The 24,272-nt window shown below is 40.9% G+C and overlaps 1 protein-coding gene across 1 annotated transcript in view; it reads left to right on the top strand.

Moving 5' to 3' along the window:
* Positions 1-24,272, top strand: part of ninaC (STKc_myosinIII_N_like and MYSc_Myo21 domain-containing protein ninaC) — a 373,628-nt gene that overhangs the window by 119,183 nt on the left and 230,173 nt on the right. The window contains exons 8-11 of the mRNA XM_068227259.1: positions 948-1,038; positions 5,983-6,264; positions 18,856-19,044; positions 22,240-22,439. Of these exons, the coding sequence (XP_068083360.1) occupies positions 948-1,038; positions 5,983-6,264; positions 18,856-19,044; positions 22,240-22,439 (762 nt within the window). The remainder of the gene's footprint in view (positions 1-947; positions 1,039-5,982; positions 6,265-18,855; positions 19,045-22,239; positions 22,440-24,272) is intronic.

Raw genomic sequence — 24,272 nt, 5'->3', positions numbered from 1 at the left:
ACTTCCAGGATGGCTGAGGTGGGAATCGAACCCACCTCTACTCAGTTGACCTCCCGAAGCTGAGTGGACCCCGTTCCTGGCCTCGCACCACTTTTCAAATTTCGTGTCAGAGCCGGGAATCGAACCAGGCCCTCCGGGGGTGGCAGCTAATCACTAATCACTACACTACAGAGACGGACAGATTATTATTTAATTAATGAAATACCCAAACTACCCACCGTCTATTACACCCGTGTCATATGGAATCATTACCTAAATCAGTTAATAAGCATGTCTTCATTCAACGAATTCGTCCAGTGTTGATCTTTTCTCTTCATTTGGTAAAACCTAACAGTATTGTTCCCACTGTTCGTGACATAATCATTGTCACTTCCTCCAAATATGGAGCTTATTAACAGTATAGGCCTGCTCGTATTACGCTAACCAGTTCATTGAACAGGCGTTAGATGGCCCTTTTCTTCACGCTCTACAGCATCAGGCAGGATTCAAATTACCGATATTATCCTCGGGATGCTGGGAGAATCCGTTCCAGTCCTTATTTTGTAGATTTTAAACCGAACACATGGTCTCGCGATTACGTTTAGATGAGTAGAAACTTCCTAAGATTTTCATCAAGAGACCACAAAGCCAAAAGCTAGCGACTGTTGTGAAAATTCAACCGTCGATACTACTAAATGTCGTTAATAAGGTGGCAAGAAGCTACAAAGGTAAAACAAACCAATTAGCACGCACATACACACACGCACATACGTACACACACACTATCCCGAAGACATCAGTTGTCCTAAGTGACACCGACCCAGATTACACCAAATAACCGGGTTTCTACTGAATTTTATAAAATTTAGTAAAATCATCACGTGTTTCAGGGGATGAAATTCATAATTCAAACGAAAGAATTAATCTCGAATGTAAGCGTCGTAAAACACTTCCTTATTTTGTTGTAGGTGTCTGGAGAAGAACCCTGAACATCGACCCTTCATGGTGGAACTAGTAGAGCATCCATTTCTAGAGGCTGTTCCTCAAAACGACTATCATGTAAGTACTATCCATTCAGACAGTAAATGTAACATGATCTATATAGATTACTTTTTGTATTAAAGGAGAAAGGAAACCTATCTCGTCAGAAATGCCAATAATGTGAAATACCTCTAAGAAACTAAGGATATACAACAACTGTCCAGATGTTTTTAAACCTATGCTAGCTCTGGAACTTGAAATGTTCAACTTTTTTACCTCATGTCAAGATGCTCAAAGTGTGATTATTTGTAAGAGGCACTAGACGATAGTAGTTGCTCTAACCCTCACCGGTAATCTTTATGTGTTGGCTGCACACTCTATATCCTGCACAAGTCTTCCTTCAGGCCTGACACCGAAAGGTTCCGAACCCATACCCTTCATACACAAGAGGGGAGAAATGGTAATACCAACGTAGCTCAATCGGTAGGTCATCGATCGTGGAATCCGAAGGATGTGGGTGTGGCTTCAACTGGTGCCAGGCAGGTACTTAACACCTCTTTGTCAAGTACTGTATTATATAATAATAATAATAATAATAATAATAATAATAATAATAATAATAATGTCCGATTCCCTGGCTGAATGGTCAACGTTGAGGCTTTCGGTTCAGAGGGCCCCAGCGTTCGATTCCCGGCCGGGTAGGGAATTTTACTCATGTTTGATTAATTATTCTGGCTCGGGGACTGGTCTTTTGCGTTTATTCCAACACTTTCCTCTTCATATTCAGACAACACACCACTCTACCAAACATCCCAGAAACACGCAATAGTGATTACATTTCTCCGAATTGTATGAGTCAGGAAGGGCATCCGGCCGTAAAACAGGACCAATACGCATATGCGACACGGTTTGCATCCGTGGCCCCATAGGTGTGGGAAGAAGCGGTAATATAATAATAATTGCAATAATAATAATAATAATAATGATAATAATAATAATAATAATAATAATAATAACCACAGCCGGTCCCAAGCCCGGTTAAGAAAGGAAGATGGTGAAATACGGTTAACGGTCTCAAAGGTGGATGAGGAATTTCAGTTCCCATTGGCAGAGAGAGCGGAAGAACCTAGTAAACTACGAGAAACAGTCATTTCGGTCTTACTTTGGAATTTATTTCCTACCCTTACATAACACAATTTCATATGCAGAATGGAAAAGTTGCTAAATGAGACCACTACCCCAGGCGGTTACTTTAAAGAGAAATCCACCATTGCAGTACGTAATGCATCGGGACCTAGGATTCTGCGTGGAGCGTCTTGAAACACCTTCCAAATTGAAATTCAAGAATAAATACTTCATTGGGACCATAAACGTCAACTCACTCTTCCGAGTTGGAAAACAGAAAGAAAGTTGAAGACTTCTGGGACCTCTTGTAAACAGAATTCGCCCGGATACCTGTGAACCATGTCAAAATCCTTCTGGGAGACTCAACGCACAAATAGGGAAAGAAAAAAATACAGAGACATAGTAGGAAACTACCAAGCACACAGGAGGACAAACAAGAATGTAGAAATTCTCCTTGAACTTTGCAAATCCTTCCAGTTGAATCTAATGTCAAGTCACTTTCGGAAACTCCCAAGAAAAGCAAAGACATGGGTATATTCAAATCCTAACCTAGGAGAATTCCAATTAGACCAAGTAGCAATAGCCAGGACAAACTCTAGGGAGGCGAGGAATGTTAAAGTGATTATAAATGGTAAATTTGACTCTGATTACCTGCTCTCCATAGTTAAAATACATTTTCTTGCACCAAAAAAAATCCACCCAAAGTCAAAAAATACAACACCAACCGAATGGACATCAAAGAAGATATTATAAATAACTTCAGAGAAGAAAACCGCTCTCCTAGAACAAAGACCTGGCAACATCCCTGTCAAGAGATCAGAGAAGCCACTAAGAAAACACGCAGACTAGCAAAGAGGAAACGTACGATCTGGCGGAGTGAAGAATGTGAGAGAGCACTCGAAAAGGGATCTGACACTTGGAGAAAATGGAAATGTTCAAGAAATACGGAAAACTTGGAACAATTCAGAAAAAACGGAAAGAAACATCAGCGATATTGCACAGGACCAAACGATCATTTGAGAATGCGAAGTTACAAAACCTCAAAGACAACTTCACTAAGAATAACACCAGATATTTCTTCCAAACCTTTAAGGAAGAGCCTGAAGGATATCCACTTCAAAGTTTAAGATTCAAAAACGAACAAGGAAAAATTGGACTAAACAATCAAGAAAATTGCAATATATTAGCCAGATACTTTGAGAAACTCCATAACTGACTGCCTCCAACAAACAAACTAGAATTTCTGACTCCTCCTATGAAACCAGAAGATGATATGCCACGAACAAAAGAAGAAATAAAAGAAGCCCTAAAAAGTCTCAATAACAACAGAGCCAGTGGAGATAACTCAAAATCAGCAGAAATGTTGAAATGGGCTCAATTGGAAATAATGGACGACCTTTCCATATTTTCCAGCAAATATGGAAGACAGGAAAGCTGCCAGACGAATGTAAAAGAGCGCTGGTCCACCCACTCCATTAGAAAGGGAACAAACAAGATGTTAACAACTACAGAGGCGTGTCGCTACTCCCAGTCGCTTACAAAATCCTCTCCAAGATACTTCTGAACAGAATTGAAGGAATCATAGATAAGCAACTTGGAGAATACCAGAGTGGGTTCCGGAAAGGCCGCTCCTGTGCTCAGCAAATACTTAATTTGAAATCAATAATTCGCCACAGAGTGCTGAACCGCAAAAATATAATGCTTTGTTTCATTGACTCCAAAAAAGCCTTTGACTCGGTGGACAGAGAGACCCCAGATAAGATCATCAGAGGATTTGGGGTGAAAACCAAACTGGCAAACATTATCAGAGAAACCTTAACGGGCACAGCTTCAAAGGTGAAATTAATGGGAGAATTGTCTCAGTCATTTGAAATTAAGACAGGTGTGCGACAGGCTGATGGATTATCACCACTATTATGCAACTGTGTCCTGAAGATGATTGTGAGAATTCGGAATTCCGAACTTGAAAATCAAGGGATAACCCCGATCTGCTTAGGAAGAAATTCAGGAGTAATCAAAGTCAACTGCTTGGTTTTCGCTGATGATTTTGCGATACTTTCAGGAAACTTAGAGGAAGCTACTATACAGATAAACCTCCTAGAAAAGATCGGTAGCAAGACGGGACTTAGGATCTTGAAAGAGAAGACCAAGTTCATGATGAATGACAAACATGGACCACAATTCCTTGAAACAGATATTAAACGGATTCAGGGGGTTAAAAGGTTCAAATACGTTGGTGAAATCATACAAGAGAACAGACTAGAGAGAGCTGCTGTAGATGATCGTATCTCAAAAATGTAGAGAGCTTATAGACTGACTAAAAACATCTATAACAAAAAATGCATCTCACGGAATGCCAAGAAAAGGCATTACAATGCTGTAGTAAAAACAGAATGTCTGTATGCCAGCGAATGCCTCTCGATGAATTACAAGTTGGAGAAGCTGGAGATCATAGAAAGAATAATAATACGGAAGATCTTGGGCCCAACCCAGACCAAAAACGGCTGGAAACTTCGGAACAACAATGCAGTCTACAAAAATGTGGAGAAAATTTCGGAGACCATGAAAAAGAGAAGGTTATCATTTCCCGGAAATTTGTACAGAATGGGCAAAACCAGACTAACCAAAATGTTATTCGACTACCTGTGGAAGAAGAATACAACGACGGCCTGGGTTAAAAACGTTCTTAAAGATCTAGAAAAGTCCAACATCCAGGAAAATCAGATGTTAGTCAGGAAGATATTTCGGACCATGATTCAAAATTTGGAAGGGTTTCAAGTCGAAAGAACTGCAAAGACAGGAAGAGCCTGGACGAATGAACAGAAGAAACAGTATAGCGCCTATATGAAGGAGTACTGAAGGAAGAGGAAAAGTCAGACAAAGAAAACAACGAAATTGTAGCGTGATCCTCAGTGGTCAATTCCCAAATTAAAAAAATAACAAACACTCGTTGCTCAGTGGTGTACTTAACCACGATAGATAATTGTTACTGTGCACTTTATAAACACAATCACTGAACGCGCCAAGTAAATCACGTGTCTCACTAGCACAAGCAGAGAGCTCGACTAACGACCGAGGCTCACAGGGCACAGGATGGGACAAAGAAACATTGTCTCCTGCTATGCAGTTTCTTGCTCGTTCCGTAAACTCTTGTTTGGTGATGACTGCAGTTTTCGGTTGTATTGCTCATCGAACCAGAAGGTGCCATTCCAGAACAGTGTACAAAACCCTCTTAAATATATAGTTCAATTCTTCTTCTTCTTCTCCACACACAGGCGTGCGTAACTTTAATAATTAAAAAGATGATAATAACAATAATAAAAATAGTATTAGTAATAATGTCCGACTCCCTGGCTGAATGATCAGCGTTGAGGCCTTCGGTTCAGAGAGCCCCGGGTTAGATTTCCGGCCGGGTCGAGGATTTTAATCGTGTTTGACTAATTCTTATAGCTCGGGGACTGGTCGTTTGTGGCCTCATAAGTGACCTTAAAACCATCCATCACAAATACTGGTTACGCAAAGGGAGTTTAGTTTTGGTCAGCTCATTGGCACTTTCACATTGACAAAACCAAAGACCTTTCTTTTATTAAAAATTAAATACGAATACTTCGTGAAGTTATGAACATTTTCATTAATCTTATATTCAAATTATCTTTATAATATACCGTACTATAATAATCCTTTGTCATAAAATCACTGACTGTATGAGTTCATCGCCTAAGAGCTATTAGGTACGCTAAAACGAGATAAGAGAGCAAATCAATGAAGATGCACTAATTCTAGAGACTAAAATACCTATTGCCGTGTCCTAAATAGTGTTTATTTAGCTACACCTCGTCGCTAATGACAGGTGAAAATGATGCTGTACTAATCAGGATCGTTATTGTGTGTTTACAGCTCCAGCAGGAGCTGCGCACGTTGAACGAGGAAATGAAACGTACTTCTCGCCAGCCACGTACGAATGAGTTGGCGGTACGCGATGGTCGCCTTCACACTGGACCTGCAGCACCACCCGAGGAGATGAGAGTGGAGGACCTTGCTGCTCTGGACAATCTTAGCGAAGACGCGGTGCTGCACGAAGTTCACGAGCGGTACCGCCAGAGTCTGTGCTACACCTTCGTGGGAGATATACTATTGGCACTTAACCCCAATGAACACCTGCCCATCTACACACCTAAGGTAGGTGGTACCCATAGGACTGCTAGCTTTCGATCGTAAAGTACTTACCTTCCGAGGTCTATAACCGATACCAACATAGGATATGCTACACCTCTATGAGGAATCTCCGGAGAGTCCTGAACCCAGACCAGCTCCTGCCTATGTGTTACGGAGTTACCCGTGGAAGGCAGAGGTGAAAGAAGGTGCGGGCTGGAATGGGTCTAAGTACAAATCCGAATGATGAATTAAAATTTCAATCAAGGTTATATTTCCAATAGTAGAAAAACTTAACAAATTTCATATAGAATTTAAACAAATAACAACAACTGAACCACTATCGGCTAATCAGGTACAAGGTATAATTTTACAAACGAACGCCCGAGTTTCGGGGTCTTTACAAGTTCTGGGCTTCGAGCCCCAATTACACAATCCTTGAGCTACTAGCCCAACTTTACCACGGGACACTCATTTGATCAAAGGGCAGAAAACCCCTTCATTCAAGGAGCACTTGTTCCCACCTAGTAATGTCAAGCCTCCTAGAGGCACCTTTCAAAACACCAGAAAGAGCTGACCTGCTCTCAATCTTTCAAGCCTATTCAAGGCAATACCATACCTTACAATCACTTGCCATCAAGGCACAACTTACAAGAATTAAACAGGGGTATCTCGTACCCAGCCTACAGGGCCTTAAAAGAAAAGAACAGAAGAATTAAATGGCCCAAAATACCAAGATGAATGGAGGCGTTGCTTGCACTCCTACATGAAACCTTATAAAACCTAAGGGCACTAGGCCGATGACACAGGGGCTATTCCCAAACTAGGGAGGTGACTAGTATAAGAAAAGAATTTTAACACATTAAGAAGAGAAGAAAATCGGTTATGAAAACGTAGTCACGTCAAATCAAAAATGAAGGGGAGCTCGAGAGGGTAAAGCACTCTCTATCCCCGATTTACAGTTAAAGTAATAAGAAAATTTTACATAAGCCGGCACTAAGTTACATTTTTAGACAGGTAGGTTACATTGAAAAGGTTTCGGACCTTCCCCGAGGGTTAAACTGCTGAGCTAGCAAGAAATAAAGATGTTAAGCGGCCATTACCTTTGTTGAAGAGCTGCTGCCCGAAGGAAGAGGCGCTACCAGCCCCCTGCTATACTTCCATACACTAAGCTAGATGTTGTTGAAGTGGCGAAGAGCCGTGAAAATCAGCAGTTTTATACCCTCGTGGAAGATTCGGGACCTTTCATGAATAATTAAGACACACCCACAGGCGTTTATTGGCTGACTAAAATTTACACATCAAAATTGGAGAAGAAAGACACGATTGGCTGAAAATTTATGACAGAAATTATTGATTGGCTAACTTCAAAACTGGCGGAAAGAAAAGATTTATATTGCCAACCCACAAATGAAATAACAAAATTTAGTAAAGAACAAACTTATGAATACAAAATTTCTTCAAATAAAGTTCTACCACTTCGCACCAGGGTGCATGGTCATAGTTTTGTAGAGACATCTATCAGAGAATGTCCACACTTCTTGATAATTAGTAAACAAAAGCCGTTCGAAATTAACACAGTGACATCTTCTGAGAAACTGTTGAGATAATTCAGTTTTTAAAGTTCAGAGTTTCTGCTGTAGGGGAGTACTTTAAGGCGGAAAATTCAAAAGTGCGGCGTAGAGGTGTACCAACCGGTACACTATGTATGCACCTTAGGTTGGTATCATCTGAAGTCCACGAGTAGTATGTAGTTATGTACTAGTTATGTACTATCCACCTATCCACGCCCTCGCTAGCAGTCTCGATATATGGCGTAGTAGACATAAACCAGTTCCGGTACAAACCTCGTCAGTTGGGTGGAAGGTTGGCATACCTTTTCAGATGTTATTAGTCGTTTGGATGTGAAGTCGTAAGAATTGTGTTTGTGTTGTGTGTCTGCATAATTTTGAAACTGCATGCTTAATATAAACATGTATTTCTTTATCGACAGTGGTATAAAACACGTAGGTAGTGTCTACTGAGAAATATACGGCAACCTTGCAAACTTTGATTTTCGACGCATGCCGAGGGACGTGTTTTCTGTAGAGGCGAGAAAAAAGGGTAGGTAAGCTGGAGGATGAGGTGACTATATCTTATCGTGTCCAGGACTATACTGTACATAGAAGCTGCTTATAGTGGGGATCAATTATTACTGGTCGACTCCAAAGTAGTATCTATTCAGTACACATCCGAAGTAACGCCCTTCCAAGATCTACAATGGGTACTAATATGGGCTACGCTAAGTAATCGTGAGATATCTAGACCAGACGACATCTCACCTGAGGTCCACGGGCCGTACAAATGCAGGGCATGTTAGATCTCTGTGGTCTCTAGTCCTAAGTAGCACATGCGCCTCAAAAACAGCCAAAGTACACGCTCTCCGAGATCTACAGGCAGTAACAACATAGGGTATGCTTGATCTAAGTGCGGAATCTTTTACTAGCCCTCGTAGCCATATTGATCAGCAGTGTCGGATGGGTCTATTGAGGCCTTGAGTGCTATTTCATTACATTTTCGAACTAGTACTACGTTAATACAGTTAATTTTTGGAACGTTTAGAATCGCACTGACCAATATGTGTTCTGCACCACTGAAGGGGATGGGTTAAAAGAGTACGTTCTTAGTTCTCGCACCAAACACCAACGGTGTCGTATTACCTATGTTCCTGAGCACTGGATGTTTGCTGCTGCGGATCGCGTCATAAAATTTACTAGATATTCTCCTGATCTGCCTGCTGTCATTTCTTGATGGATACAGTACTTTTGCATCCATCTCTTGGCACAGGCCAGAGTAAAGTGTAGCTTCCACTGAAGTCCCAGTCAACATCCATGGCTGTGACAATATGGAAGTTGCTGGGGTATGGGTAATGCTGAGTAATGGCATTCAGAGCATGATTAGTGCATTTTAGTGTTATGAAAGGTGCTGCTCATAGGGTCAGTCGTGCTGCAACAGTACTTTCTGACCCAGTGAGGAAAGCAATGGCAAACTATCTCACTCCTCATCTTGCCTAGTACGCCTCATTTTGGTGCTGCCATTGGTTTTTGGGGTTTCCTTATAACCGCATAACCTTTGGTGGTGCTATCCGAGGATCCAACCAGCCTCTGGGCTGATTACCAAACAGACAGACATTCTACTGATCCTGCTGTGAATAGTGTCGAGCTGATACCGTTCTTGCAGGTCGTAGTTCCTTTCGTACCACTGGGCACCTGTTAAGCGACACAGCGCTCGAATCTAGACGAGCTATACCTTTAACAGATGCGACTTAGCTGCAGATGAGAATTTGTCCATGTATACAACCGAGATAGGTATATAAGAGAATCAGGAGTGGAGCGATCCTAAGCGGTTCTACACTTAGCCCTCAACAAGGATCTATCCAACTATAAAGCAAGTTACCTACTGTAGCTCTTGAAGATCACGATTACAAGCCAGACTATGTTATTCCCTATTATGTGATATACTGATCTAAAGTGTATTTTTTCACCTGTACACATTTGAAGCCCATGCATTGTACCAACGGAAGTTGGGCTATAGCTTCGCGGCCGATGTCTTCTTAGCTCCCGAAGAATAGAACCAGTAGATTCTATATAATCAAAATCATTGACTCTGAGCAGAGAGTCGCGTAGGGTGGACGATAAATCCATTGGACAAACCACACGAAATCTAATGGGGCAAATATTCATTTATAGGAAGGGGAGTTAGGAATTAGAATAACTTACCAAGGGAAATGTTCAATAAATTTCCAATGTCATTGAAATCATTTAAGAAAAGGCTAGGAAAACAACAGATAGGGAATCTGCCACCTGGGCGACTGCCCTAAATGCAGATCAGTATAAACTGAAATTGATAGTGCAATCATTTTGTAGCTTAACGGTTCCACCTTCCTCGCATCAGACATTGTTGTCTCTCGCAGAGAGCTGAAAGCAAAGAGTGTCACAAGAGAGAAATGCTTCGTCAGATATTGGTGGCATGAGACGCCATCTGTCAAAGAGAAGCTAAAGATACGTCATGTTTGGGAATATCAATAATTGATACGTTCGAGACATTGCCGCGAGAACGACGTTAGAATGGTGCAACACAAGGATAAACTTGGTGTGGCACAGTAGTTGCTGCTGCTAGCTCCCAAGCCCAGATAAAGGAGTAGGGTTGGCGTCATGCAGGCAGATGGCCGTAAAAGTATTGTCAAATCGAATATAGATCAGTCTCTAACAGTACCAAGTGCAAATGATAGGGCATCCCCCAGAAGCAGCGCGCGGTTTCAGCGTCTGGAGATCGTGAGAAATGAGCAAGGCATAACTCACAGTTCTGGGCATGTGAGCCTAAGCAAGTTCTGAAGAGCAGGATTGCAACGAGGAACATCGGAACCCTAAAAGGAAGAAGTTATGAGATTTTGGAAAATAGCAAGAAGGAAAATCATTATTGCTGGTATCCAGGAGACCAGTTGGAAAGGTTCAAGATCCAAAGAAAGAGGGAATGGTTTTAAACTCATTTACTGTGTATGGGTATTGATAGCAAGAGGAACGGAATTGGAATTGTGCTTGACCAAGACTTTAAAGAGAAATTGGTAGAAGTAAAGAGAGTGAATGACCAATTCTTAGCTATCTAACTCATGCTGGAAAGTAAAACCTTGAATGTAGTCAGTGTTTATGTCCCTCGAGTTGGATGTCAGTTGAGAATCAAGGAAGACTTCTGGTCTGACATCGGCCTAAGTAATATTGCCCAAAGTGATCTAATAGTGGCTGGAGACCTGAATGGCCATGTACGGCAAGAAAGATTAAGATTTGAGAAATCCCATGGAGTGCGTGATTATGGAATGAGGCTCAGGATTATGATCTAGCCTTGCTCAATACCTATAACGTACAGAAGTGGTGGCAGAAGATCACAAATGGACTACATTTTAACACGGGGAGAAACTATTTGAAATGTCAAGAATTGTAAGGTTATCCCAGGAGAATCCCTTGCTTGCCAACATCGACTACTTCTGGCCGAATCAAGGTACTTGGATGCCCAAGTAGAGAGAGACAAAAGATGGCTATAAGAACTAAGTGGTCGATATTAGAAGGGAAACTGATGAAAACACCCACAGAAGAACTTCGACAAACATACACTGATCAGACAGAACATTATGACCACCTACCTGCTATCGATATAAACCCATCCAGGCGATAGCAGCGTCACCTGACGAGGATAACTGCTAGTCAGACACACGCACGGTGCATGTAATATCAGTGAGCATGCTGTCCGTGTGTAGAAAGAGGAAGGCGCGCTATCTGTCTGAGATTGTGATGGCCCGGAGGCTCGGCACTAACATTTCGGAAACTGCACGTCTTGTCTGGTGTTCAAGGAGTGCTGTGTGAGTGTCTTCAACAAGTGGAGAAACTAAGGTGAAATCACGTCCGCCCGTCGAGGGGTTGGACGGCCACCCCTCATTACAGATGTCGGACGTCGAAGGCTGGGCAGACTGGTAAACCAGGACAGGCGGTGAACTATGACGGGACTAACATCAGACTTTAATGCTGGGCAGAGTACAAGTGTGTCTGAACACCGTCCACCGAACACTCCTCAGGATGAACCTCCGCGGCCGACGACCCATACATGTGCCAATGTTAATACCACGGCATCGGCAACTACGTCTGAAATGGGCACGTGACTATCTTCACTGGACGTTGGCGCAATGCCAGAGCGTTGCATGGTCTAATGAATCCCGATACCTTCTTCATCATGCCTATGGGAGGGTGCGAATCCTTCGTCTTCCAGGGCGGCTCAATTATGCTCTGGGGAACATTCACGTGAGCATCCATGGGTCCAGTGGAGCTCGTGCAGGGCACCTTGACGTGCGAGAAATATCGTACACTGGTTTCAGACCACGTACACCCCTTCATGTCGATCATGTTTCCCAAAGGCAGTATCAATTTTAACAAGAAAAAATGTGTCATGTCACAAGGCCAGGAGTGTGATGGAGTGATTCGAGGAACACAGTGGCGAGTTCTAATTGATGAGTGGGCCCCCAACTCGCCAGATCTTAACCCAGTGGAACACATCTGGGATATGATTGAACGTGGCGTCAGAGCTCGTCCCCCCCGCCCCCGCCTCCCCGGAATTTACGGAAATTAGGTAACTTGTGTGTGCAGATGTGGTGCCAACTCCCTCCAGCTACCTACCAAAGCTTCATTGCTTCCATGCCAAGACGAGTAGCCGCTGTTATCCGTGCCAAAGGTGGACATGCCGGATATTAGATAGGTGTTCATAATGTTCTGGCTGATCAGTGTATGTCTTACAGGGTTTCGATGATGAAGGACATGTTAAACAAAACTGGTGCACTGTTTCATCAGTGGTCACGGAAACTGCAAAGTAATTTAAACAAAAGGAAAGAGTTTCATAAAAAGGAAATATCGTGGAGAGATGCTGAAGTCCGACTTGAAGTTAAAGAGAAGACCCGTTTCGAAAAGCAGCAAATTTCGAAGATATACAAGAACATCTAAAATACCGTGAGGCCAAGAGGGAAGTCATGAAAGCATTAAGTATGGCTAGATATAATATGTATGTCCATCTAGAAACTAAACAAGTGTAACAGGATTGTCTTTAGACTGGCAAAGCTAAGGGAAAGAACAAAGAACATTGCAGACGTCATACATTAAGGATAAGCATTGCTCTATATTAATAAAGGAGGAGGAAGTTAAGAGCCGCTGGAAATCGTACTTTCAAGTACTTTTCAATGAAGAGAATTCCAGAGTGTTCTGGGAAGGACACCCAATATATATATATATCTTGTGCGTCCAGAATCTTTTGAAGGGGTGGAAAAGGCTATGGAAAGACTCCTGGTCTGGATGATCTCTTGATTGAAGCTTGGAAGAGCATGAAGGACAGAGGAATCAAGTGGTTTCCAGACCTTTTTCAATAAGATGATATTTAAGGGGAAAGTCCTTAGAGATTGTAGTGAGAGCATTATTATCCTCTTTTTAAAATAAAGGGGACGGACAGGATTGTGGTAATTACTGAGGGATTAAAATACTTTGCCATTCTCTAAAACTGTGGGAGAGTCATCGAATGGAGGCTACGAGAAGAGACCCGCATCTCTCGGAAAAGCAGTTCGAGTTTATACCTGGTAGATCAAAAAGGGATGCCATATATTCCCTCAGAATGCTCGTCGACAAGTACCGCTTGCACAGAAAGGATCTGCATATAGTATTTATAGATATGGAAAGGGCCTACGAACGAGTGCCACGGGATCGGATTTTGTGGACACTTGAAAGGATAAATTTTCCACATTCGTACATTACCATCATTCAAGATGTATATGATGAATGCCAAACATATGAACGCATGGTTACACACATATGGTTACACATAGGTCTGAATCAGGCCCCTACCCTTAGCCCCTACCTCTTCATAATGATCATTGATGAACTATTCAAAGAAATCAAGGAAGAAGCCCCGTGGAGAATGTTATTTACTGACGACATTGTGCTCATGACAGACAGTGTGGATGCAATTCAAGAAAAGTTCAACTGGAAGAATGTATTGAAACAAAATGGATTAAAGACCAGTTGAGCTAAGACAGAGTATATGCACTACAACTTGTTGATGGATGGCCAGACAAGTGCAGGACTGCTTCTTGACATAAGCTGGTCATTCAAATCAGCACCTTCAATTATCTTGGATCTGTGGTGCAGACATTGATAGGGATGTTACCAACCGGATAAAATGAGGATGGTCAGAGTGGCGGTCAGCAACAGGAATTCTATGCGACAAAAAAATGCCTCTCGAACTTGAAGGCAAAATATACAGGATGTTTCCGTAAGAGCGCGCAAAAATTTAACAGGACTGAACAATTTGAGGTGGAGAACCTGGGGTCGGAGAAGCCGGCTTAAGGAGATATGAAAGTAAACTTTGTCTCACATTTCTGTTTTCCAGCTTATTTACAACTAACATGCGTACAAGTTTGCACGTACTGAGCTGTTTATTTACATGTACATACTCTATTTCATGCAAGGAAACAAGGGGGACGAGCCTGAGTACTAGGAAGTCCATAAGATGGCTCTGTTGTGTCGTATTTACATTTTCCCATGACAGAACGTGCTGTGAATCACCGGCAGACCCATTCATTAGGCAGTGCTATTCAGAGAAGTACAGTACAATACGATGGAGCGGTACCTGTACAGTGTCGCAGAACTCACTGACATGCACCTTGTGTATGGGGAAGCACGTTGCAATGCTCTCGCTGCTCAAAGGCTGTACAGGGAACGATTTCCTAACAGGCACCATCCGTCACGACGAGTGTTTATTTCTCTCGATCGATGAATGGGGGAGACTGGTTCGTTGGAAAGAAGAAACGAGGGACTTGGTAACATGAGATCTCTCGCATACCCGATTTTGAAGAGGAGGTGCTGAAACATGCTGCAGCGGACCCCACTATAATTACTCGCCGTATTGCATGTGAAATGGGCGCTGCACATACTAGCGTGTGGCGAGTACTCCACGAACAACAATAATTACACCCTTATCACCCATAATGCGTCCATGCAATGCTTGTGACTGACCTTGCACCAGGGGTCGCAGTGTGTCTGTGGTTGCTCCAAAAATGTATTGAGCGACCAATTTCCTCCAAATCGTGCTATTTACTGACGAGGCCTCATTTGATGGTATTTCGAACAGCAGGAATAGCCATGTATGGGCTGTGGAAAACCATCACGCTCTACTGTAGTAGATTCGCACCATCAAGTACGCTCTGCTGTGAATATCTGGGCCAGCATTGTAGGCGTCAATCTCATTGGGCCATATCTTTTACCTGGCCGTCTAAATGTTCACCTGTACTTGAGGTTCTTGCAAAGAGTTCTACCTGAGTTGTTGGAGGACGTACCCTTGGCTGTTCGTGTGAGGATGTGGATACAACATGACGGTGCACTACCTCACTTCGGTGTGGATGTCCGCAACCATTTCAATTCTGTATTTCCTGGTCACTGGATTGGAGGAGGAGGTCCTATTCCATTGTCTGCAAGGTCACCTGACCTGAATTCCCTTCCTATGGGGATATCTAAAGTCACTTGTGTTTGAGACCCCAGTGGAATTAGTTGCCAGAATTGTAGCCGCTTGCGATGTGATTCGAAACACACCAGGGATATTTGTCAGGGTGCGTCAGAATCTTGTTCGCCGATGTCATGCTTGCATTGAGGTTGATGGCCGTTACTTTCAGCACATTTTGTAAGATACAGTGCAAATGGTACGCTCATTGTGTCAATGATGGTATTTGCGGTTAACTGTAACCAATGTAAATAAAAAGTACACAGTAATGTTATTGTATTCCTATTATCTCCTTACCTCAAATTGTTCAGTGGAGCATCATCTATGTCCTGTTAAATTTTTGCACGCTCTTACGGAAACACCCTGTATAAAATGAGTCTACACCCAGCCATATATATGGTTCTGCATGTTGGGCTACGAAAAGATCAGGTCAGCAGAAACTCCATGTCGGCGAAATGCGTATGTTAAGATGGGCTCTTGGGGTAACCCACCTGTATAAAATCCGAAATGGTATTATCTGCCATTCTCTAATGGTAACTCCCACTGAGGATAAGCTTCAAGGAAAGCGAATAAAGTGGTACGGGAATCTTCAAAGATGACCTGAAGATCATGTCGCACATCTATTCCACCAGCTAGAAGTTGAGGGAAAGAACAGTACAGGGATGATGAGGAGCAGGGAAATATTTTACAGAAGAGAAAGGTAGGTAAGTGAAACTTAAACAATGAGATAGGAAGAGGGAGGTGGAACAGTTTCATGAGAGGGAGCAGGTACTGCAACCATCAGAGGGAAGGTAAGGAAGACCAGAAGGGGAGGGCATCTAATGAGGTGAGTAGAGTTGAGCTTTGGCCATGGGGGGACTCCATTGTTAGGCATGGGGGGAAAGTGTGTGAAGAGAAGGGAACCAGGGGATATAGTTATGCAGGAATTCAGTTAAGTCAGATGTTGAGGAAAGTATAAGGGAAGGAGTAGGGCAAGGAGAAGTTGGTAGTTGTTTACGTTGATGCCAATAACGTGAGGCAAGCAGGAGCAAGTACCGCCATAGTTGAGGATGTGTACGATTTGGTTATGACAGCACGGAGATGATTAAGGAAGCGAAGGTTGTTGTCATTGGTATACTGTGTAGGAGGGATGCTGAATTGAGGGTGACTGGGATTTAAGTGGGTATGTAGAAAACCGGGCGTAAAATTTACAGATCCTAATGGGTGAGTCTGAGATATGGATCTGCGGTCACAGATGGCTTTCACTTGGACCGCGGTGGTACATGTAAGAGTTTTAGAAGGCTTATAGAGAGATACGTTCAGGGAAACAAAGGAATAGCAAGCGGTGATGAGTACAGAGAGCTGAAAATCAGATAATGATGATAAAGTTGTTGATGTGTAACTGTAGAAATATTGCAAAGAAATTAACATTAAGTACTTTAACAGAAATATATTTACCAGATATTGTAATAGGAGTTAAATCAAGGCTAAAAATTATATCATGGGTGCAGAAATTTTCTTCCCATACTGAAGTGTTTGTTCCTGAGAGGGCAGATTCAGCAAGGGGGGGGGGGGAGTATTCATACTTGTAAAAGAAGAATATGCAAGTTATGAAAAGTTAAATATGAAAAAACATGAAATTCTTAGAGTAAGGGTAATTTCTAATGATAAAATTTAACGTTATACGAACGTTGGAACTTAAATAGTGGCAACTATTGATGGTGCGAATGGAGTGGTCTACTGCCTGTCGAATCTCTGCAACAGTTCCGAAGTGAATGCTCACGAATCGTCTGGTTTCGATCACTGTCCAGTAACGCGACAAGATGAATGTCCGCCACAGTTTGCTGACCATCGTTGAAGGCTTTTACCCAACGTGCCACTGTTCTGTAAGACAATGCAGATTCCCCGCAACCCTCTTGAAGACCTTGATGACACCGTCGTGCTGTACGACCTCTGGCACATTCAATCTTGATCCAACTCCGTTGTTCCTGTTTCGAAAACATAGTGACAACGTTACGTTAGACCGCTAGCTCACACGTGACTGTGTTTCTCTCGCTTGTGCGTTCGCAGGAGATGTGGGAAGGGCGAGTCCATTTGCTCTGAGGTAAGGTAGGAAAGTAACCAACGTGTGCTATCAACGACAATATTAGATTCCGTTGCATAGCGTCTCCACAGCAGTGTTGCCAATATTTAAGTTCCAACCCTCGTATTTTAGGGTGGTACAACCTTGGAAGGTGTGTTGCTGACGCAGATTATTTAATAAGATAATAAGCTACAGTGTGTGGGAAGCGACACAGAAAGGAAAGTGACTGTAGCGAGTGATCTCAATTTACCAAATGTTAACTCGGAATGAAATTCAAAACATGGCCAACAAATGACAAAATGCTCATCTGGGACAAACAGCTGAATCAGAAAGTGATGGAACGAACTAGAGGGAAGAATATTCTGGACGTGGTGTTGATAAAACCAGATGAGATCTATAGGGAAACTGAAGTGATAGATGATACGAGTGATCAAGAAGCTGTTTTTTGACGTAGTTAAAAATGAATGCGATAGAAATGAAGGTTTTAAACAAAAAGGACTAATACGCAGTACCATAAGTGGTTGATAAGACAGGAATGGGAGATGTTTTTAAACGTAATTATAATCGGTTGAAAAATGGTAAATACAAATGTAAACAGTCTATGGGTTTGGTTTAAAGTAACTATTGAAAACAGGTATGTATCTTAAAAGGTGATAATGAATGGTAAGGGCCCACTGTTTTTTAACAAAGAAATAAAGATTTAGGAGGAGGTGCAGGTTAGAAAGAAATAGAGTTAGGAATGGTAGCATGATAGCAAGTATAATTGGCAGTCATACGAATTTTAGCGAAAAATAGAAGGGCATGTTAAGGTATGTTAAGTTAGAAATATGTTCCAGAAAATACATTCCAAGAATCATTAATGAACCATGGATGTGTATATGTGAGAATTTACAGATCAGCAGTATGTAAAGACACCGTAGTTGTACATAAAGATAATTTCCAGGTAGAGGAAGTGATTAATACTAACGATGTACTGAAATTTACCAATGATAATAAAGATATTTATAGAAAAAAAACAAAAGTTGAAAATTAGAGAAGCAGTTAGAATTAATAAGATTTCTAGGGATATACTAAAGGCAATGTGATGGTATATTTTACCTTATCTAAAGTACTTATTTCATTGTTGTTTGCATGAGAGAGTTATACCAAATGATTGGAGAATTTAGATTGATGCTTTCACGGCCCGTAATTGTAATCCACCTGTTAGTCCAGAATTCTTAAAATATTATAGTCAAGTAGTCTGAAGACGTTCTTTCGAAAAGTGTAGCATTCATCATCCTCGCGTATTTAGTTTGTATTAGAAACATTATTTTAATTCTTGGAAAAAATACCCTTCTGGACTTGTGTCGTTTCTCAAACAACCGATTCATTTCTCTAAATTGAGGCAACCCTCCATATTATCATAATCATTTCGTTATTATTTCCCGAATGTTTTTATAACTTCATTATCTGTAAGTTATTCTGTAAATTCACATGTTTGTAAATTTTGGTTGCAGCACCACGTGAAATACCAGTTCAAGTCGCGCTCAGACAATTCTCCTCACGTCTTTGCTGTGGCAGATCGTGCCTACCAGGACGTCCTACACCATGAAGAACAGCAGAGTATTGTCATCGCTGGAGAAAGTCTCTCGGGGAAGACAACACAAATGGGGCATTTGGTGAACCATCTAGCGTACCTCGGCAAGGTAAGATACTTTCTGGTATTATGCAAGACAATAGTCCATGTTTTACAGTTATGGGAAGAACGAGTAGACACATCCATTTAATGCCACAATTCGGTTCTTCTTCTTCTTCTTCTTCTTCTTCTTCTTCTTCTTCTTAGCATTGTCCCTAGATTTGTGCAAAGTTGGGCTTCCGATCGACGTTCTTTAAGACTTCATTTCCTATATCAATACTTCGGTCGTCTTCTGGAGGCCGGAATTGGCAACTGTACCAGACGCTGAGCATTGAACATGGCAGTATTGTCGTATGTTCTTCCCTTTCATATTTCAGGCAACTGGCGCAATACTCGTTTGTTACCGAATGGTGTCGTTCTTGACGTGGGTGAAAAAGGATATGCTCATCGCTCAACGTAATATTCTCATTTCCATGGCGAGTAGCAAACGTTCAGTGATTTTGCCGGTTTGTCGACATTTAGCTCCATTCAACGCAACTGGCTGTACCACTGTCCGATCTTCGACATGAGGCGAAATAGCATTTCATTTTCGTAACGTAGGACACCTGTGGCCTCCTTCCACATTATCCAGCCTGCATTTATCCTCGCACTTCACTGCTGATGCTTCTATCGCTCTGAGGTAGCTTTCGTTCCAAAGAAAGAAATATCTACAACCTGTACAAAATAATCAGTTTGCAATTATAAGAATCGAAAACAATGAAAGACAGCCAATCCAGAAAGGAGTGAGGCAAGGACGCAGTATGTCCCCAATCATTTTCAATGTTTATATAGAACAGGCGGTAATGGAAATTGAAGAGGAATTTGGAAAAAAGGAATCACAATCCAAGGAGAGGAAATCAAAACTGTGAGATTTGCCGATGATATTGCTAGTTTATCAAAGTCTGCAGATGGATAAATTGCTAAATTGTATGGACACAGTCTTGGAGAAGAATTACAAGATGAAAATAAACAAATCCAAACCGATAGTAATGGAGCGCGGTTGAAGTCAAGTGATGCAGCAAATATTAGATTAGGAAATGATTAGGAAATGATATTAAAGAAAGTTGATGAATATTGATACTTGGGTAGCAGACTAACTAATTATGGTACAAGTAAGGACAACATAAAATGCAGACTAGCACAAGCAAGGAAAACCTTTCTTAAGAAAATAAAAGATTTTTTGAAGACTTTCGTTTGGAGTGTGACATTGTATGGAAGTGAAACGTGGACGATAACTAGCACAGAAATAGAGATGATGATGATGATGATGATGATGATGATGATGACGATGATGATGATGATGATGATGATGATGATGATGAATGGTGTTTAAAGGGGCCTAACATCTAGGTCATCGACCCTTAATGGTGCGAGATAAACGAAATGTAATGTATAGAATAGAAGCTTTTGAAATGTGGTGTTACAGAAGAATATTGAAGGTGAGATCGATAGATCGAATTACGAGTGAAGAGATACTAAATCGAATTGGTTAGAGAAGAAGGATTTGGCGAAATTTGACAGAAGCAGAGATAGAATGAGAGGACACAGCTTAAGGCACTCAGGACTTGTTCAGTTGGTTTTTGAGGGAAGTGTGGGCGGTAAAGAGCAGGGGTAGACCAAGGTATGAATATGACAAACAGATCAGAGTAGATGTAGGATGTACTAGTTTCTTAGGAATGAAAAGCTTAGCACAGAAAAGAGTGAGAGCTGCCTTAACAGTCCTTTTCACAATGGAGAACTTTCTTAATTTCTTCTTTATAGAATTGTAAAACATTTTATATGATCTATCTGCCCGAGAACGGATTACTGCTGTGATTTCTTTGGAGGCGTTTCCGTTCTACAGAGCTACAGTTCCATTACACAAACCCAAGTAACACAATAACTGAACTCTAACAGGAATTCACTGTACGTGATCGACGGCAACAGTATCGCTAAGACAATTCGCTTGTGCTCCACGAAGACATGACTGTACCGCTCGCCCTGGGGGAACATATTGCGTCCCTCAGCTTCACCGGCAATCAATCATTAAATAGCAAATATAATTAATTTCATCTTTATTTATTTATTTATTTATTTATTTATTTATTTATTTATTTATAAGTTCGTTTGGGCCGCCTGAGGACCACAATGCTGATGCTTTAGTTCTGTTGTTGCCGATGTTCGCAGCTTCTGGTGTTCTTGATGGTGGGTCTGGCTGCTCATTTCTTCTTGGTACCTCGAGCTTTTTTGTTGGCCCAGTAATCCTTCATTTTCTTGTTGAACTCTGACTTGCGTTCCTCGGTCCATTTCCTGGTCTCACTGTTGTTTACTTCTGTAAGGGATAGTATGAAGGATCTATTTTAACAGTTGAATGGTAGTTACTTTGTTAATTAGTATAGCATGCTTAATATTAAGTTCTCCGATATCCTTCTCTACCTATTGGATCTACAGAGATCCAATCAATGGCTTTACCTTTGCTGGTTCCTTTGAAAATATTACAGGACAGTCTGTCGGAGTCCATTCTATACAGGTGTCCGTAGAAAGCCACTTCTTTTTCTGATGGCATGTGTGAGGGTTTCTTAGTGTTGGTAGAGTTCACGGTTTGGTATGTAACATCGCCTTCCATCTGAGAGGATTCTTGGTCCTGTTATCTTTCTCAGGAACGTCCTTTCTTGTACTTTGAGGGCTCTTAGTGGGGTCTTCTTAGTTAGAGAGAGAGACACTCTGCTGCGTAGGAGACTGAGGGTCTGACTATTGTATTGTAGTGTCTTAGTTTAACATTCATCAATAGATGTTTTGAGGCGTACAGATTTCTGCAGGCATGGTATGCCTTGTCTAGCTTGATTCTCCTGTGTTCGAGAACAACCATTTCACTAAGGTCTTCTGAAATCCACTCTCCAAAGTACCTTACAGTTTTGGCTCTCTTGAAATGCTTGGTATCAAGAACTCTCATCGTTCTAGGGGCATCTTTGATATTTATTTATTTATTTATTTATTTATTTATTTATTTATTTATTTATTTATTTATTTATTTATTTATTTATTTATTTACTTGTTTGTTTGTTTATTTATTTATTTATTTATTTATTTATTTATTTATTTATTTATTTATTTATTTATTTATTTATTTATTTATTTATTTATTTATTTATTTATTTATTTATTTATTTATTTATTTATTTATTTATTTATTTATTTATTTATTTATTTATTTATTTATTTATTTATTTATATTTTCTGTTATTAGAGTGGTAGTAACACTGGCGAGAAGGTGAACAAGGCATTAGAAGTGGTACAGGCTCTTGGAAATGCAGAAACACCACTGAACCGCAACTCTAGTCGCCATATTCTGCTACTTCAGATGACATTTACCAGAACAGGAAAACTGAGCGGCGCCATCATCTGGCTCTTCCAGTTGGAGAAGTGGAGAGTCACTATACCGGACAAGTAAGTCTTAGTGCTAACTAAACATTCTTTGCCATATCGCTTAGGCCGGCCTTACTGCTAGTATCGCAGATTTTAACTTCTTTGCTGAACAAACCTCATAGAAAAATCTCACAGTTAAGTTGATATACTGCTCTTTCTTCTGCAGAGTCCCCAAATAGGTAGTACAAAATCGTGTACATACGTCGTAGGCTAACTGAAAATTCCTGCTTATTGCAAAGAACACAGTCATTTTGTAATGCAGCCCGGCTAGCTGGAAAATTATCTAACATTTTCTGATCAGCCTGATATTTTTAAGTTTATTGTAATGAACCCATACACCTTGAGGCTAATTGTAAATTTTGCTATTGTTTTTTTTTTTCAAGCAACCTGGATTCATCCAGGCTTATTGCAATGAGCCCAATGTAATAAAGGCTTATTAAACAGTATGCAGATTAAAAGAGATTATATATGCCGGGCTGAGTGGCTCAGACGGTTAAGGCGCTGGCCCTCTAACCCCAACTTGGCAGGTTCGATCCTGGCTCAGTCCGGTGGTATTTGAAGGTGCTCAAATACGACAGCCTCGTGTCGGTAGATTTACTGGCACGTAAAAGAACTCCTGCGGGACTAAATTCCGGCACCTCGGTGTCTCCTGAAACCGTAAAAGTAGTTGAGGCGTATAGTTTCAAACATGGCCAAGTCCGTTGAACTGTTTTTTTTTTTTCAGGAGAAGCAAAAGACTTGTTTAGGGTATTAATTCATATATATTCAGACACTTTAATCTTTATGTTGCTTAGCAGAGGCTTCTGATTCATTAAAAAACAATTTTTACAGTCTAAATATAGTACATGAATTGAAAAATGTATTTAAAATTTGGACTTGACCATGGTTGAAACTAACTGTGGGACTTGGCCGATTTTGAAACTTACGTAAGAGGACTTGGCCATCTTTGAAACTTAGATTAGAAAATTTGGCCTAATACCTAAAGAAAAAGGAAATCGAGATTAGGCCTATTTTCCAGCTGTGGTCATCTTGACTTTATTTAGAACAAATATGATTAAAAATGATATAAGATTTAGTGAAAAATCTTTATAAAGATTATTATTTTAAACATTATGGTTGTGTAAAATTACCCAACATTGTAACCAATGTAGAGGCTAATTAACATTTAAATAGTGTATATTTTGCAAATATGTGGATTCATGTAGCTACTTCAATGTATATTCATATTATACCTATTTAATACCATCGTGCCTTCGAAACACTTCACCGAGCCTTGATTAAATCACCACTAACAACACGTTGTTGATTGTACTCATCTCAGCTGTCTTTCCCTCGTGCGCTTCCAGGTGGAAAGATCACGTTGCCGGTTTCTGGTATGGCGTTTATTAATTTCCTCCATTTTATTGCACAGCAAATATGAATACTATTAAAAACGACCAATTAATCACGTATATATTTATAATTTATAAAATATTTATTAAAATACACGCAAAAAAAACCCACAACATGTGACTCGAACAAACGTCAGGCCGCCATATTACCGGAAGAAAACACGTGACTGGATAGCGCAGGATTATTGGCCCGTGCGGGTTAACAGGGACTTGGCCGACTTTGATATGAAACCTCATTTTGGGCTGCAATTTTAAATGTGATCTGACCGGATTTGAAACCCACTTTCGTTCCCGTTGTATTCATCTTGTAAAGAGGAATCCATGGAAGTCAAAATATCAGAACGTGAAAAAGATGGACTTGGTCGTGTTTGAAACTATACGCCTCAGTTAGTGGGACGTAAAGCAAGTAACATTATTATTATTATTATTAAAAGAGATTATTCTTTTCGTGCTTACCTTAGTG

This window comes from Anabrus simplex, chromosome 4 (genome assembly GCF_040414725.1).
Source record: "Anabrus simplex isolate iqAnaSimp1 chromosome 4, ASM4041472v1, whole genome shotgun sequence".
NCBI lineage: Eukaryota > Metazoa > Arthropoda > Insecta > Orthoptera > Tettigoniidae > Anabrus > Anabrus simplex.
Note: the sequence above shows the minus strand (reverse complement) of the source record. Positions and strands in the feature narration are given on the sequence as shown.